The sequence below is a fragment of the Pteropus alecto genome, unplaced genomic scaffold (genome assembly GCF_000325575.1).
Source record: "Pteropus alecto unplaced genomic scaffold, ASM32557v1 scaffold7, whole genome shotgun sequence".
NCBI classification, from domain to species: domain Eukaryota; kingdom Metazoa; phylum Chordata; class Mammalia; order Chiroptera; family Pteropodidae; genus Pteropus; species Pteropus alecto.
In genome coordinates this window covers 44,907,677-44,926,027 of record NW_006494614.1, presented here as the reverse complement: position 1 = coordinate 44,926,027, position 18,351 = coordinate 44,907,677, and the positions used below count along the sequence as shown (strand labels likewise).

Here is an 18,351-nt window from a genome sequence, read left to right as displayed (position 1 = left end):
AGCCTCCTTCACATATAAAATTACTGCAACCTGCTTCTAAATCAGGGTTTATCAACCATGACACTACTGACATTTGGTCTAGATAATTCTTTGTCATAAAAGGTTGTTCTGTATATTGTAGGATGTCTAGCAGCATCCTTGACTTCTACTCACTAGATGCCAGTAGCACCCTGCCTCTCAATTGTGACTGCTAAAAATGTCTCCAGGCACTGTCTAGGGGAGAGGGAGGCCAAAATCAACTCCAATTGAGAACCACTTTCCTAGATGACCTCATGGGAAAAGCCTTCTAAAATTATCCAGTCAATATTCAATCCATCCAAAGCCAACTCACATTTTACCTTTTATATAAAAATATGGATGCTTATAAATGAGCAGATACATAGTAACCTTTACAAATAATAAAAAATTTGCACAATAAAACAAATGAGCGATCATGGCTTATTTGTCAGTTTGACAAAAGATTAAAAATGATAATTCTCATTGTTGATAAGGATGTGGAGAAATAGGTATTATCATATACTGCTGGTGGACATAAACCAGCACAACGCATTTGCATGGCATTTATCAATGTTTCACATAAGATGATCATATCCTTTGACTGTGCTTATGTGAAAAAATAATCAGAAAAGTGTACAAAGACTACACTGTTTTTTAACAGCAAAACTGGAAACATCCTAAAAGTCCCTCAATAGGAAACCAGTTAGGTAAACAACAGTACATTAGAATACTGTGCTATTGTTCAAAAGGATAAAGCAGATATATATGTACTGACATGGAACAAAAGCCACAGAATATAAAATATAAGTGCAAGGTTTCAATATAGTGTGTGCTATATATTATTTGTGTAAATAACATGTTTATGTTGGTTATACACAGAAGAAAAAATTATATGAATATGTCAAAATATTAACAAAATTTCTGCACCCAAATTACATTTTAAGTGTATTAGAGGAACTGTTAACTCTTCTTTAAAAATTTCTTGGAAAAGTCCAATTTAAGAATCTATACTTTAAATTTTTCGGCTTAAAAGAGGCTTCTAAACTTATTTACCACCTTTATTCAGGCAAATATCTTGAGTTGGAATATTCTGTTCTGAGCCATATTTTTGCCCTAGAGAAATCAATGGTAAAAAGGAAGTTTACAGAGAAAAATATATTTTTGTGCATGACAGCTTACCGGTGTGATGCATCCATGAATCATACTGAAAATATGTCCCTTGAAATCAAAGAAAACAATATGTTTATACAAAGAATGTGCCCAAAGTTCTCCAATAAAGAAAAGTGTTTAATCAAAATATTTGTTGACAGATGGTTAGTGCCGATTCTAAACTAGAAAAGAAAATCAGTGTTATTGTAGTCTTTTGTGTAACAGAGCTGAATATGCAAATTAGCCAAAAATGGAGACTCATTATCTGTTTTACACTTCAAGTGTGATTTTAAGCACTGTAGGTATATACACACACACACACATCCAGAATACACATATATCTCAACAAACCATGTACATCATCTGTTCAAACTGGGAAACGCATGCATGCTTTTACAACATTAAACGGAAGGCAGATGGTAGACACTGATCAACAGAAATAAAATAAAATCCTTCTAAATCCTACTTCCTCTAACACTCCTTCTAATTTTTTTCTTTAGAAAAATATCAAGCAGTTCTTCATTACTGTTGATTTGCAACTTCAAAATTACAATAGGCAATGCAAAAGAGAATTTCAAAGAAGAAAAAATGTCTTTTGGCACAGATTCCCTTTCATAGTCTTAAGCAGGAGATAACGCTAACTTTGAAACTCATAGCATACTGTAGTTTTATCAGTATCTAATGTGTAAATTAGATCTTTCTATAACTGGAGGTTTAGCTTTCAAAATACATAATTACTGATCATTTTAGTCCGAATCATATTTCTTTTGCAGGGTGAAATGAACTAAAACAGCTGTTACATCCTAATAGCTTCATAATGTGCACAGAATTTCTATGACTATTAGAAATTAAACCCACAGCTTCCTATCAGGCAGAACATATTCATGTGTATATAAGACCCACATTATTTGGAAGAACAATTATTAACTTATGAAATTATAATTTGAAACATAATGAAGTAAAGCTGTTAAAGAAAATATTATAGCTCTTGAATGAGGTCAAAGCTACCAGTCCACAGTAATCAGTTCTCCCACCTTTCCTCACATCAATAAAGCACTTTGGGTCAAGGGAAGTCCAAGTGTATATGCTACCACCATTCCTTGCAGGGATTGAGCCCTCTATTTTCATACCGAGAGATGAATTTTTAGAAGGTGAACCAAGTCTGGCACTCTGCCCAGGATTTCTGGCAGCCGACAAGCAATCTGGTTTCACTTCTGGTCCATTCTCCCCTGAGCTAACCTTGTATTCACAGAAGGAAGTCCTGATTTAGGGAACTTGTACTGTTTATATGATCACTGAGAAAGCTCTGATTTTATTAACCACAGGACTTGTACATACGATTCTCTTTAAGTGTATTTTCTGTGGAAAGAAATATTGTAAAATCTTCTTTTCTCCTGGTATCTCCTTCTAACACTAGGGATGAAAATAACTGTTAAAAGGATTTTTCTGCTAAAATTGATTATTATCCAAGCACCTGCATTCAGAGATGATAGAGGGCTAAAGAAATTCAACAAGCTATCTGATGAACAACTACTATCAAAAAACTATACAGGAGGTGCAGGAACTAGAAAATAATTTGAGAGACACACAAGATATATTACGTAATTCATGGCTGAATTGGGTGATTCGAGTTATCAATGCTATCTATGAAAGGTCAGACCAATAACTGTTAGGCAGTGTGGGATACAATTTAAATACACCTAGGTCTAAACTCTCCACTGAGAGAATCTTAACTACTTAACCAATTTCTTCTTCATATTACCATTTCCTAAGTAAACAATTGAGAAATGACTAATTCACAAATAAGTCTATGTCCAAGTTTTTATTTTTTTTTGATCCCAAGATCTAGCTGTCCTTCTCTCTTTCTCATCTTCCCAAAAGCAAAGTCAATGAAACTTAATTCCATTAATATCACGTTCTTATTCACTCCAGAAGCCATGTTGAAGGTCCTGGAAAGTTTTTCCTACAATTTCTATTAATTCCCAGATTCCTGTTCCCAGTTCTCTAGCTCACCTTTGTTTCTGTTCCCTAGGCAGGAAGCTCCTGCTTCATATTAATGAGCTAGAGTCCCAGATGGCTTTGTATTGCATTACTTCCCTGCTTTTAATTGATAGACCCACAGTCCCATGCCCAATAGTACCTGGCTTCCTGGTTCAAGACTGATGTAGACTTTTCTGAGGCTTTCACTGGGAAGAATAGGAAAGGTTTAACATCATTCATCCCATGTTTTATTTTATCAATCTTTAGAAGGTTGTCACTCTTATTATGTCATGAAATTCTTGAGGGCAGCAACTGTGTCTTGTCCATTCTTTCATGCCTGGCACCTAAATTAAGTGCCTATAATTTAGCAAGTATTGAATAAATGTTTGTTAAATGAATGTATAAATGAATAAATCTTATATGTAATTGAATTATAGTGAGGAAAAGAAAAGCAGGAGAAAAAGGATGTCTAATGATGAACTAGGCAGGTGCTATCTGAACTTAATCCTGGACCTAACTGCTTGGGAAGCAACTGTTAGCATCACCAAATATAGCTCCTGCCCTTCTGGAATGAAAAACAGACAATGGCTATTTGTGATAATAGTAACAGATCATTAGTGTTATTAACATCATCTCATGCAATGGGCTTATTAAAAGACAATAATTTATATTCTAAAATTATAAAATAAAATATAAAGCAAAAGGGCAACTCTGTTCTATTTTCTCATTCTAATTCTTCCACTACACACAAAAGAATCTCAACATGTGATTATCCTTTAAACAAAATAAAATGAGAAAAAAAAAAATCCTGGATTTGATGAGTAACTTAAGCACAAACAGCCATGTCTCAAAAGTCTTACTGAATATTAAAATACAGTGATTTTTTTCAGTCTAATAGGAAGATTCTAGGTGAAAACAATAAAAATACCTTAACTTAAAAAAAAAGGAATTCAAGATCTGAAGAGCTCTTGTAAAGAGAAATACCGTAATATATGAAATTTGTTTCAAAACACAGCTGAAGCAAAACAAATCAGGAGTTAAGAACATCAGGTTCACTGTAATGATAAAATCTAAAATGATCTTAGGGAGAACTAAGGGACAGAAAAATTCAAAGCTTTATTGACAAACTGACAAAACAGACCTAGATAAAGGATTGCTACACTTCCTTTGGAAGAGAAAAACTTCCCCAATTGTTCATCATCATCCTCAGCATTAGTATCCTTGTCGTCTGGGTGCTGTGACCAGAGTTTGGCCACACCAGGCCCTCTCAGCATTCCTGGAAACTGCTCTAGCCAAAGAGGCAATGAAAGATTCTTCAGGGCTCCATGTCTCCTACTCTAAAGCAGAGCTATTTCTTTACTTCATTTCCTGCAGAAGCAATGTAAGACTGTGAGGCTCACTATGTATTAAGACAGACCTGCAAATTTAGCTTCTTTAAGGCCTAATTTCCTCATTTGTAAAAAATAAGGTAGTTAGTAGTATTTCTCTCATAGAGCAATTGTGAGAATCATATAAGGTAACAATATGTGTCTGACCCACAGGAGATGCTAAACAAATGTTACTGTTCTCTTCCTGTCTCTTCATTGAGGTCCTATAACCTTCTCTTTTCCTCATTCCTCCTTTTTTTTTGTTTTCTAATTCCTTATAAATATTTAATAGATCTATCTCCTTTCAGTTACTCTTCGAATTTATTTAAAAATTCCAAAGGAAGATTTTAAAAAACTTAGTATAAAACTGAATAACTGTACTACAGAAACCCACATATCTGCTGGACTTTGCAGATGACAATTCAAGAGCTGGCTAGCACCTGAATGTACTTCTATGGACTTCGGGCATAATTAATGCCCACATGAGTAGAAAGGCTTAAATAGTACAAATAGTTTCACATGCTATTTCACAAATCAGACTTCAGAACAATTTATATTTAAATACAATTTTATAAAAAAAGCAATTTCAACCTCTTTGACTCCAAGTAAAACTGTAATGATATAGTGACACCATGTGGTTACATTTTGCTTTGCATTCATAGAAAAAATGTTTCTCTGCAGGATTGCTCTACTAGTTCAAGTATGAAATCAAAGCTGTAGATAGAGGTACAATTCGAACTAAGTATAAACTAAAATGATTACTTTATAAAATTAAAATTTAAACTATTCCTTTTTTATTTACATCTGATAAAGGCATTTCTTGAATCCTGAAGATGTCAATAATATAAAGGCTCAATTCTAGCTATAGCTAATAATTCTAGCTATGATTATAGCTAATAATTCTAGCTATGATTCTAAAGCATCCTGGTGAACCTCTGAGTAATGTGAAAGTGCCTACCTTTAAAAGTAAATAAATATATCAATGCCCAATTATGGGAACAAGGGAGGAACAAAAAAGAAAAGAAAGAAGACACACATGCTTTTTTACAATGTTAATACGGTAGAAAAAGAATGCTGCCATAAATAGCAATTTTATTTTCTCACTTATTTTATGTCTTATAGATTCATACTATTGTGCAGGTACTATAATCTAATGAAGATGAGTTAAAAAATTAAGTTGCATCTAATGATGGCAAGAATGAGGGGAAACCTGGAATGTATGGTAGCAATAAAAGAAATGAAAGTGCCCTATACCAAAAGAACAGTACAGTTTTAGTATTCATCTAATAAGGTCTCCTATAGTAGAGCAGATACTCCTGAACAACATTAAATATACACCAAAGAAAGCATAAATATCTAAAACAATGGCCAGAGAATATTTCCCTTCATCCCAGCTTAAAACAACCACCTCCCTTCTCGGGGCTTCCCTGAGCACCTATTTAAAACCTATTGACTCTGGTCTCCATCACAGTACCATCTTCACAACATCTATAATTACCTGATGTGCTCTTACTATTTGTGTATATTTGTTCTCCCATATTTTATGAGAGCACAAATCTTGGCAGTCTTCTTCAGTGTCATGGCCTCAGCATCAAGAATAACGCATAGCACAAACTAGAAGCTTATCGGTGGAATGAGGAGTGATGAATGAAGAAACAGATGAGTAAGTGAGGAAAAAATCTACTTCCTTAGCTGGTGAAGAATGCCTAAATTTTTTCTTGTAAGTGAAAGTAGAACTATTCTAGTGAAATGTTTATCATCATTTATAGCCTCTAATGTGACCACTGAGACCAGAAGACAGGTGGGCAGATGCTCTATAACACCCTTTCTTTTTTCCATGACACATTTGCCACATGATAATTTCTTATTCTATAAAAAGAAGAAAGAGAAGGAAAGGTAACTACGATAATTAAAACACTTTGGGCAATAGTCAAAGAAATCAGTGGAACAGAGTACGGTACATGCTAGAATTCAGTACATGATAAATATGGCCATTCACATTAGTAGGGTAAGGAATAATTATTAAATAATAGGTCTTAGTCAACTGACTATCCTTACCTGAAAATATAAACAAAAAGTATTCTAGATGGATTAAATATTTAGATATAAAAATAATAACTAGTAGAAAAAATTGTTAAAATATAACATTAATTCTTTAAAGGTGAGGAACACTTTTCTAAACATACTAGACTGCCAGAAATAATAAAAAAAGACTGACAGAAAAAAAAAAGACTGACAGATTTGACTACATTTTTTAAAAAGTAAAATTCTATATGGCAAAAAGTACCAACAAAACATGAAAAACTAGTGACAAATTGTTCAATACATGACAGGCAAAAGAGTAATGTCACACACATATACATATATATATCTACTATATGTACATATGTACACAAATATGACATATATATGATCAATATATACATACCAATATACCAATATAAAGTTCTCACAAGCCAAAAAGAAAAAAGATAATCAACCCAGGAGAAAAATATGCAGAAGTCAAAAACAGGTTTTCATAAATGACAAGTAACAAATGGCGAGTATTAAAAGATACAGTATCTCTCTGATGATAAAAGAAATCCAAATTAAAATAAGACGTTTTTTACAAATCATAAATTACACTGGCAAAATGTTGATAATGCCTGTATTGGTGAGGGTTTGGAGAAGGAGTATTTTTACGTGCAACTGGTAGAAACTGGGTACAACCTCACCAGAGAGCAAGCATTATCAATATTTAAAATATGTACTATACTACAATTTTATAATAAAAACATCATAAAAAGACATTTCTATTTTGATAATTAAAAACAAAAGAAAAAAAAATAAGCCCAACATTGTGTTAACTGAGTTTATCCCTCCTACGCTATGTTCTAAATTGTCAAACTGCACTCTTCTCAACATCCTTTCGGGCCTTGTCTTCTGTAAATTGAACCCTCCTGATTCTCCTCTAATCTCCCTAACAGCCCCTGGAGTAAACATGTCTACCATCTATATGCTTTTCTTCTCTGTCTCAATAGGTATATCCTCAAGGACTTTGCTTTTAGGTCTGCTATTCCTCTCCCTCAACTCCCAGATTTTGCACCAAGATCACTTTTGCAATTCCAGCTACCAGCCACATTACAGGCTCTGAAATCTACCTCTACCCTTCAAATCATGTTTTCAAGTCTTCTCATGTTTCAGCAACATTATATGACTGTCAAATTACCAGCACCATGTTGAGAAACAGCCAGAAAAAAAATTTTAAAACCCCCAGGGCACTCAATATTTGCCATTTTTTATCAGTGTTCTTTGTTCAGTCCTAGTCTCTACCATCTAAGGAAGCTATGGAAGGACTTGATGAGAGCTTACTAGATAGCCAAGAAAACAATTTGAAGGTTAGAGAATTTATGGGTAAAGCAGAAATTGCCTTTTCCTGAGAAAGAGAAAGCTGATAAGACAACATGGTTCTGAGTGCATATGAAAGACTGTGCCAAAATTGACAAGTTGCTTTTTTTCTTCATCCCCAGTTGTGGGGTTGGGGAAAGGATATTAGTTTAAGCTTTTGGCTACATAGAGCAGTCCCCACTTAATCCACAACACACTCCTTAAAAAGACCCAGAAAGACAGAGCAGATCATTTCCCTCGATTCACTGTTATGGTTAGAACGATCACTCCGGCTTTGAAGTTTTACGTTATCCTTATTGCCACTAGATAACATCTACTACCTTTGGTGAGGTGAAATGCTGACTGAATTACATTCCACAAGATGTATGAATGGAAAATTTTATCTTATATATGTTTTATCACAATAAATGCTTTCCAAAACTAAAATATCTGAAAACGGATGGAAATACACAAAACATACAGACACACAAATAGGCAGCTTATTAAAATAAAGAGATCTGTTTAATGTATGTTTTGAATTGCTATATATGGATTGACGATACGGAAATGTGCTGAAAAGACTAGGCTCCCGAGGTAAGGAACAATTTCCTCATTAGAGCCATCATGGCCAAAGAGGATGGCAGAGATGACTCTTTTTCTCTAAAAGTCAAACACCAGTTGAGAGTCTCAGAAGTTAAAAAAATAATAATTAAAAAAATTTTAATAATAAAAATAACAAAAATAAAAACAGCTATTTACTGAGCCTACTTTGGGCCAGGCAAAGTGCTCAGTACTTGTATATGTGCTATGCCATCTAAACCTCTACAGCAGACTGCATGAAGGGTGTTGTTATTCCTGTTTTTAACTGGTATAAAAACAAGGGCTTGGAGAGGTACCAATTTGTTAAGATCACGATGCCAGTATTAGATGAAACCAAGATTTGAGAAGCGCTCTATCTAACTCAAAAGCCCATGGTTTTCCTACTACACAGTGATGCTTTACATGTAGTCCAGCCTAGACTCAGAGGGAGGGCTGGGTAACCTCACACCCCAAATCACAAAGAATCTCTTCTTTTGTCAATATATTTGATGTAATCTTTCATCAATACATGACACATCCTTCAGGATTAATCTCAAAATTCAGTGTCCTGAAGGAAAAAAAAAAAACAAAAAAAAACGGAAAGTAACCTTTGCAAACAATTCAAAACCATTTACCATTCCAGAGAGTTTTCTAGTACTGATATACATTTTAACCAATACATGGATAAAAAGTAACAATGAATATATATACATATCAATGTTGACTCAATCTCCATTACTTAATCAGTGCCATGAACCCCACCCTAAGACACCTCTGGTAATATTTATGGAGTATATACCCATATGAGATAATAGCCTGAGTACTGTACAAGAATATTAAAAGATGAGAATCTATACTCCTTTCTTCCAAGGGCTTGTAATTTTAATATCAGAAGCAAGACAAACACGCGAAGGACACTGAAGAACAAAGGTGACATACAAATGTACACATTAACTAACACAGTGCAAACTGGACGCTTATGTGTTAAGAAAATAAAGAATTTTTTTGTGCCCTGTGAAGTTCCTGGAAGAGGTGTATTGAGAACATTGTTTAGGCAGTCAATAAATGATTGTAAAGATAAGAAAAACCAAGAATAAGACATCTTTGGATAATCAACAAGGACTTATTCTTAGGTTCATTTTAAAATACTACCAAAACTCCAACCTATTTATTACAAAAGGCAGAATTTATGAAGGAATGTAGTAATTAATATAACATGTTAAAGTGGTTATAAGTTAAAAAATTTTTTTTTTGCTAATAAGAGTATCAAGACCCTTTCCTTTTCTTGTTATCACTATCTCTAATACCATCCTCTCTCAATTTTTCTTGACCAGAGCTAGGAGCTGGCTCTACCAAGACAAAAACTAGCATCATGAATACAGCCAGCCTTTACAATACATAAAAGCTACACCAACAAAGCCAAGGCCACACAGGAAAGACAAAATAAAGAAAAGGGAGTATATACAATGCTCATTAATAAATAAGGGTAAGTATATTTTCTAAAAGCCAGAGACCATAATTGCAGGCATATGTCTCCCTCCACAAAATGGGAATTTTAAAGTGGGTAAAGACTGCATTATGGCTGGTATTATATTCACGATGATTTGTTTTGGGAGTCATGTTCCTATTGTTCCAAATGAAATACAAACACACAGCCCTTCAGTCCATATCAGATGCTTTGGTTGTTACACTGCTTAATTTTTAATCCAATACAACAGTAATACCTGAGTTGATGCAGACTCAATCACCTTCACTCTGTCACTCTCAAAGTATCCATACGCAGCACTGAGATACAGAATCTTCACTCAATTTCTTGTCCCTCTCAATTTAATCCATTCAAAACTTTTCTGATAAAAGAGCAACCACCAGACCTGAGACACTTTAGTTCTCTTTGGGGAAATGAAATTGATTTTCTTCATTTTCACACAAAAGGATCCTTGGGTAATGATATTGTATCTGGTCATAACCATACTAAAAAAAAAAGGTAGGCAACATTCTTTATGGTACCAGAGGCTGAAAGGTTTTGTGGAGTTCCTGTGGAGGAAGTAAGAATTTAGCCCGATGCTGACAGATCATGAGTTTAATAAGTATAAGGGTGTCTTCTGACCAAGAGAGTAGTGCTGTGGGGTACCCCATCTGCTTCAAATCAGCTACAATGGGAGGTCAGTCAAAGTCACAGGTGAGGGTGGGGCGGGGACTGGGTAAGGGGCCACCTCCACACTCTCCCTGGTTTATACCTATCATATGCCTTCCCTTCTCTTCTTGCCACACTTAACTAAACAAACCAGTCACTCTCTGCCTTTGATCCCTTGACTCTAAGGTAAAGAATATCTAAAGGTAATTTCCAAGGGGAAAATTACAACAGAAAAAACACAACAGAATTTGGGGGGCCTTTAACCACCTTTCCCAACTCCCAAGTTCATTCTAGGTTTTGCAGAATTTCAGAAACACAGTTTAAAAGATGGCTTATATCTAAAGGAAAATATGAAATATTAGAAGAGTAGCTTACAGTACTTTTTAAGAACAAACTAGCATGGGGCTGCAATACATAACAACAGTAAAAGCTAAGATGCTCTGATTGAATGGAAGGTATGAGCCTTGAGCCCCACCAGCTCAGCCTCCCTTGTCCTAAACCCAACCCCACTGGAAATACTTGCTCTGTCAAATTCTATTGATATCCACTGACCTAGAAATAAAACACAGATACTCAGAACATGCACAATGGCATCCAAAAATCTCCTCCTGGCCCTAAGGACTGCTAGGGAAGACTCCAGAAATATCTCTCATGGCTTCTGTGGGAAGAATGCAATCCCTAACAGTAACAATGCTTTCAAGGCACAGCATGCAGTTAAAAAAGCATTTCCACTTCTAAGTGTTCCCCATCCCTTCTTATTCCTATACATGTCAGATGCTTAATTTTTCATAGTTTCCCTAAGTTTTTAGCTGGGCATGTGTTTGGTAGCTGATATTCCAGAAAATTCTGCAGACAGAAAAGTGTAGTCCGTTTCTCAAAATCCAAATCTCTTTTAAAAATATCAAAATTATTTATTAGCCATGAGAACTAACCTGCAGACACGGGCTGGAAAATATAACTTTTGCCAAGAACGACATAGATATTGTGAATGATCAATCACTCTGATCCAATCAAGTTCATCCATCGACACTTCAATGAAATATGAATAAGACCTATGAATCAAAAGGAAAAAGGCAGAAAAACACATATAATAATAATACAAAGTCATACTTCAATGAAATGTTAAAAGGTACAAAAAATACACTATGCAAGAATTACATTTTCTGCAAAACAATCAAATTCAGATGATCCCTCTACTGTAGCATTCACCAAAATGTACTGAAATTCTCTGTCAGCATGTCTGTCTGTCTGCCTTATTAGATCACAAGCTGCTTAAGAACAAAACCCACGCCATATTTGCCTCCATATATCCAGGGTCTAGCATGGTGCTTGGCATATATGAGGCATGCAAGATGTTTGTTCCTTTTCACACAGGGCCAGGATGCCTTACTCATACCATATTAGCAGATTAATAAAGCCATGACAAAAAGAAGACAGAAAATAGAAGTAGGTATGCCTTCTCTCTCTGCCTTCCCTGCCCTGGGAGCTCAGCCCTACACTCTCAAGAGGAAAGCCAACTCAAATGGTTCCCCACAGAGGCCAGCTTTTCTCCCACTCCCTCCCAGTCTCCTACCATCCCACACATACATGCAGCCTGCAGAAAAATAAATGACATGGTGAAGGGATAATACGTGTTTCTTTTGGGTTCAACTTAAAATTTTCTAGTTAATAATCTAGTGATAAGAAAAACAGCCTATCATCCTCCCCTAGTCAGGTACTCTGGACCATTACATGCTGGTCCCATACAGAACAAATCTATATTCCCCTGTCACAAGACAAATTTAAATTTGAGATGCAGTTATTATTTGTACTGTAATATCAACAGAAACAATCTCAGAAGATTTAGGTGACCATAAATGTCAGCCTGCAACCAACAGTTATGACCAGAAAAGGTCGGCTTATTTTGTGTCATCCCCTCATTTTCTGCTGTCCTCTCACTCCCATTCATTTTATTACTCAATCTCGAACTGGTTATAACCTTTTATTGAACCTCTCTCTTGGTTATCAGTGATGCAGGATATAATTTTACAACATATATCAAAATCTTTTTGGCTTAAGATTCTGAATTTTTCACCTTCGTTCAAAATGATAACTTCTGGGAGAAAAGAACCACTATGTGGTAAACTTAAGTCCCCTGTGAATGTAACACACATACTAAAACAAAGTGGCCTATAAATATTTAACATCATGGAAAAGAAGATAACTACTTTCAATTTCAAACTTACTAACCTTTTCTTTTATTATTTTTATACTAATTATTAATTAAATGAGTGAATATATGTAAAGATTTTAGAACAGTGCATACCACATAAAAGTAATGAAAGTGCTATGTAAGTATTATTACATTATTATTAATCAGATTCTTAGAATATGTGAATTAGCTCCATTTTGCCAACACATTATTATATTATATCCAACAAGATATGTATCAGACAATACATTCTTAATAAAAAAAGAAACAGATAACCTGGGGACCTCAAAGACCTATGCACAGGAAATGCTGACTCCCACTTCATAAAGTTTCCCTCATATTTGGCTCAAATGGCCTAAAAGGTCAGAGTGGTGGCCCGTAGTGCTAACAAGAGAAATAAACATGCAAGATTTTCAGTATATCATCACTACTACTATTAAGGCTTTCATGCTCAGATTCGAAGAGACATTAGTAGGGCCCTAAGAGACTTTGTACATCAGTTTTCTGGTATGGAGGGTTTAGGTTAATGATAAAGCAGCAATGTGAGAGACAGTTCAGTTCTTGGTCACCCTTAATGCTCTGGTACTTCAGCGGTCATGGCTGAACCCTAGAACCACAGTGAGTGAAAGTATCAGGAAGGCAGGCAGAATCTTAAAGCTACTGTAAAACTGGGTGGATTCCTAGGCTGGAGCCAATCAAATTTTTTTCAAAAATTTCTTTTGTGTTGAGGATGATATTTATCCACACACTAAAAAACATCTTTTTCTTCTTCCATAAAATAAAATGCATTTTGAAAGTTATTATAATATCCAAAAAGTAACGGTACAGAGGAATATTTTTTAAAGGGTAGGATAATTCGCAATGTATTAACTAAAAAGTCAAGTTATCTTTTTACACATCTAATTTTTATTTCATAAAACTATGCATGATTTTACAAGTTTCTGTTTTGGGGTGTGTGTGGGGGGGGGAGGAAGGGAGAGAGAGAGAGAGAGACTATGCATAAGAAAAAGCAATGGTTAGATAGATACAAAAATGAATACAGGGTGGTGAGATAACCAGCAATTTTTATTTCTTTGTGCTTTTCTATATTTTCTACACTTTCCAAAATAAACATGTATTCATTACTTTTATAAGGAGAAAAAGTAAAAAAAAAAAAAAAAAAAAATGCTATTTTTTAAAAGGAATATACCTTTTAACTCTTCTCCCAGAGCTAAAATTCAAGAGAAATAGCCAAGTCACAACAAAGAAATAAACCATCAAATCTGTAAAACCAAAGTAAATAATCACAAACTTAGGCCATCTCAATCAAACACATTATCAGTTTGTCTCTAATTCATGCTAATGACTCACCGGCTATCCCGGTCCCACAGGAGTATCCGTATGTGGTTGATAATGGATGGCTGACCTAGCTTAATCTCGATGCCAGAACGGCAGTCATCATCAATTGGATGCCTAGAAAATCCATGATCCAAATCATAATTTTGAGTATCACCATCTAGTAAGGCAGATTTCAGCTCCCCTTTTACAACCTGGGCTCCATACTTCATAGTTGCAATGTTTTCTTCTGGTACTACAGTTAAAAATAAAAAAAGCAAGGTTAATAGTTACTTATTAAATTATTCTGTTTGGGGGAATAAGATAAAATTCTAGTTGATTCTAGTATGTATCTAAAAATAGCATAGACAAGTCTATGGATAGAGAAGATATGAAATATCTATAAGGATTAAGATACCACCCAAAGTTTAAATTTAATGACACTATCACTGCCACAAAGTGCTTGAGGACTAATGTTATTAAGAAAAAGTTGATTATACTAAAAAAAAAAGTACTAGAGCAAACAAATCAGCTCTGCTGAGGTCCTTCTATTAGTAGCTTTAATTTTATATCTACTAGACAAAAATAACACATAAGATTACCTATACCTGCCAAATGGATTGAGCACAACATATAATAGCAAAGCAGACAGGTCAGACATCTGATAAAACAACAGAAAAGGAAAGGTTCCAGTATAGCACAGCTATTGGTCATACATGAATGCACTAAATCAATTAATATAGCTAAAAAACAAAAATATGTTTAAAAGAAGATATATTTTTACTTTACTTTTAAAAGTGAAAATTCAGACAGTCTGTCACCAAAATCAATATTATGGTTATAAGTAAAAACCCTTCCCTCCCAAAAGGTAGATTTACTAAGTGTCAATTGTTTATGGGACTCTGAAATCCTCCAGGAAAATTTTGTTTCACTGATCTGGAACCCGACCTCCAGGTATTAACATTTTAAAACCAACACTCTCCATGGAGAGACCAGAGGCAGCATAAAATAGACGTTAAGAGCTTGAGCTTCAAAGTCAAAGTTTAAATAGTGGCTTCACCTTTAACCAACTGTATCACTTTGGGGCAGTTACCTTCTTTGAATTTAAATTTCTCAATAGGGCAATATTTATCCCCCAGTTGTTTTTGTTTGTTTGTTTGTTTAGTTGTTGTTTTAAGGATCAAGTAAGATGTTTGTAAAACACATAGTAAGCTCTAAAAAAAAGACTGCCATTATTATTATTAATTATATATTTTTAAAGCACACAACAATAAGAGAACTAAGCAAGTTTACATGCTGTAAATAAATACTGAATTCTCACAGTAAATATACATCTGGGCTATGTGATCTGAATAGGGGAAAGTATGAGCTATAATTAGGCTCTTAGGGAAAGGGGGTAAGTAATTCGTAATTGCAAATTTCTTGGAAAATGTGAGGTTTTAAAAAAAATTTCAAATGAAGACAGGTAAGAGAATGGCTCTGGAAGACAACAATAATTGCAACTGAAATACAGTTAGAGTGGGTTAGTTAACTTGCAAAAAACTAAGGCAACTCAGAAGCAAAATAAAACAAAATCTAGTCATGCTCAACTTCTTACCACAAGAAGCTTAAGTGCTATAACTTCCTAAGTTCTATTAGCTCATGGTAATCATACATATTCTTCTTATTTTTCATTTATTTAGCAAACCTTATTAATTCCTTTAACTTATTCCTCATAAAAATCCTTTGAGTGTAATACTACTACTACTGTGTCCATTTCGCAGATCGGGGAAGGGAGGCAGAGAAAGGTTGAATGGACTTCCTTGCCCAAGGTCACACAGCCAGCAAGTATCAGAGCTGCAATTAGAACCCAGGCAGTCTGTCTCCAGTGGCTGTACTCTACTACCTTTCTCATGAATAGTTTCTGATGGGAAGAACATAGTTTCCCCCTCTTTCTCACCCCTTCCCTCTAAGATGAACTAAGACTCAGAGGAAATAAACAGTCTGATGTATTTTTTAAAAATAATAGTTGGACTTAAAGCAAAAAATCCTAAGTTTGAGACTCAGGTTCTACCACCTACTACCCAAGTAAGGCTTCTTAGTCTCTCTCAATCTGTTTTCTCATCTAAAAATAATACTTTATCCAACCCACTCATAAAATTACTGTAAAAATTATACCACAAATAATATATGCTAAAATATTGTATAAGTATAAAGCATTCTATCAGTCAAAAAACATTTACTAAGGACTCATTCTGTACCAGGTACCAAGTGAGGCACTGGGACTACCTCAGTGAACTAGACAGACAGACCCTGTCCTCCTGATGCCGTCAATCTAGAGATGAAGCAATTTATAAAGCAAGCAAACAAACAAAAGCTTCAAATTTGTGCTTTTCAGATATCAATGATGTGTAACTATTTGGTAAAAAGAAACATAAATACCTTATTGCTGGGAATGAGACATGGGGGTTCAAAGTCTATTGCTGCTGACCACTAGAACCATCTTCTTCAGTTCTGACACCACTAGTCGAGGCCAAGCAGGACACAAAAGGGGGGACTTGAACTCTCAGATTCAGAAACTGCCGCTGCCATTGAATTTTCTCTAAACATGAGCTTCTTCACCTCTAAAGTTTATTGAGCTAGGAATAACACACCAGGCTCAAGAGTTTCAAGTGACTGTAACTAAAAGTCTAAAATGGAAATTTCTACTGCAAGTCTAAGTCATCTTTTTAAGTTTATTTCAAGAGCACTTGAGAACTTTTCTAACTGTGCTTGATATAAATTCCCTGAAAGAATCTTTCACTTCAAAATGGGAACATTTACACAAGTGGAATTCTCTCGTGGTAACTATAATCTGAGTACCTCATAGGATAAAAATGTAACTCTGAGTATTTTTTGCAAAATCTATAGTTAAATGATTAATTTAAGACAAAACATGACCATGAGAAAATTCAAGTCATAATAAAATAATTCGAACCATCAATATTCTTACTGATTATATTTGTCTATCAGTAGAGAAAAGAGCTCTCAAAAAAATATAAGGCGGTAGAGATTAAATGAGATAGTAGATAACAACAGTTTTATTTACATTTATCATTTTTGATGCATTAAGGGAAAAAATTAAGCTGTGAAGTTCTACAGCTAGGCAGAACCAAGACAATTATTAAGGGGGGAAAAAATCTAACGAGAAATGGAGTAGGACCTGACCCTAGCTACACAATGCCAAAATCTGAGTGAACCTGGGTTAATTATCTTGTGTTTTTCTTTAATTGCTTTATGTTCTTAATCATTCTTTACTGAATTCTCTATTACATCTAGGCTGAGATGGTTGTTCACCCCTCATGGATCATTTGGATTCACACTTAACTCTCTGTCCACTGCAGTCGCTTTACCCAGCTCTGTCCCCTACATCATCTTCTACTCAACCTGACTTCCCTGAAGAATGTATGGATCCTCACTTCCAACACATGACTTTCTTGACAACTCTTGTTTTACCTTAACTTTCCCTGTTATCTCCACTCTCTGCAAGCCTCCTTTCCACACTGGACAGTACTGGTACTCAAACATACCACATAATAGAAATAGAAAATAAGGCTGGAGACTATCAAAGGTCACTGGCCTTGTGAGTCAGATTAGCACTTTGGTCCAGCATGGGCATCAATTTTCCTCAGCAACTTTAGGCAAGTTATTTATAAAGATCAAAGAATAAAAACACATAAGGGCTGAAAAGGACTTTCATCCTATTTATTTTAAGGGGAAAAAAAAATTCCCAAACTGCCTTCTACGTGCCGGTCACTGCTGGATTCAGCCCTCCAGCAGCTCATCGTCTAATGGAGACAAGAGTTCATATCAGACACGAACTGTCTCCTCAGAGAAATACTCAGTAGAAATTACTTGTGAACCCCTCCCCAATTTACAGATGAAGATACTACAAACTATAGTTGAGAAGATACTCGAGCAATGGAACTCAGAGTTTTAAAAGTATTAAAGTCTAACTGTTGTCATTACTGTCTTTATATGATAGATGAGACAAATTTTAAATTCTAGGTAGAAGCAAAAGATGGATTCATTCAGTCACTCACTTATTTTAAAAAGTCTATATTCAGACACTGCAGTAGGTGCTGGAAAAACACAAGTGAAAAGACATAATTACAGCCCTCGAGTTCAGTGTAGTAGGAGTCTAGGCAAAAAAGGCAACAATTATATCACAGTGTCAAGCTCCCTTGGTCTGAGTTACTGAAAACTTTGGGAATAGGTACATGTTACTATATATTTACAGCACAAATTTAAACATA

General features: G+C 34.9%; 1 protein-coding gene across 1 annotated transcript in view; it reads right to left on the bottom strand.

Annotated features, from left to right (window-relative positions):
• Positions 1 to 5,201: 5,201 nt before the first annotated feature.
• BTBD9 (BTB domain containing 9) overlaps positions 5,202 to 18,351 on the bottom strand; it is a 59,668-nt gene continuing 46,518 nt past the window's right edge. The window contains exons 5-7 of the mRNA XM_006926849.3: positions 14,114 to 14,333; positions 11,501 to 11,624; positions 5,202 to 5,231 (exon numbers count right to left, since the gene is read on the bottom strand). Of these exons, the coding sequence (XP_006926911.2) occupies positions 5,202 to 5,231; positions 11,501 to 11,624; positions 14,114 to 14,333 (374 nt within the window). The remainder of the gene's footprint in view (positions 5,232 to 11,500; positions 11,625 to 14,113; positions 14,334 to 18,351) is intronic.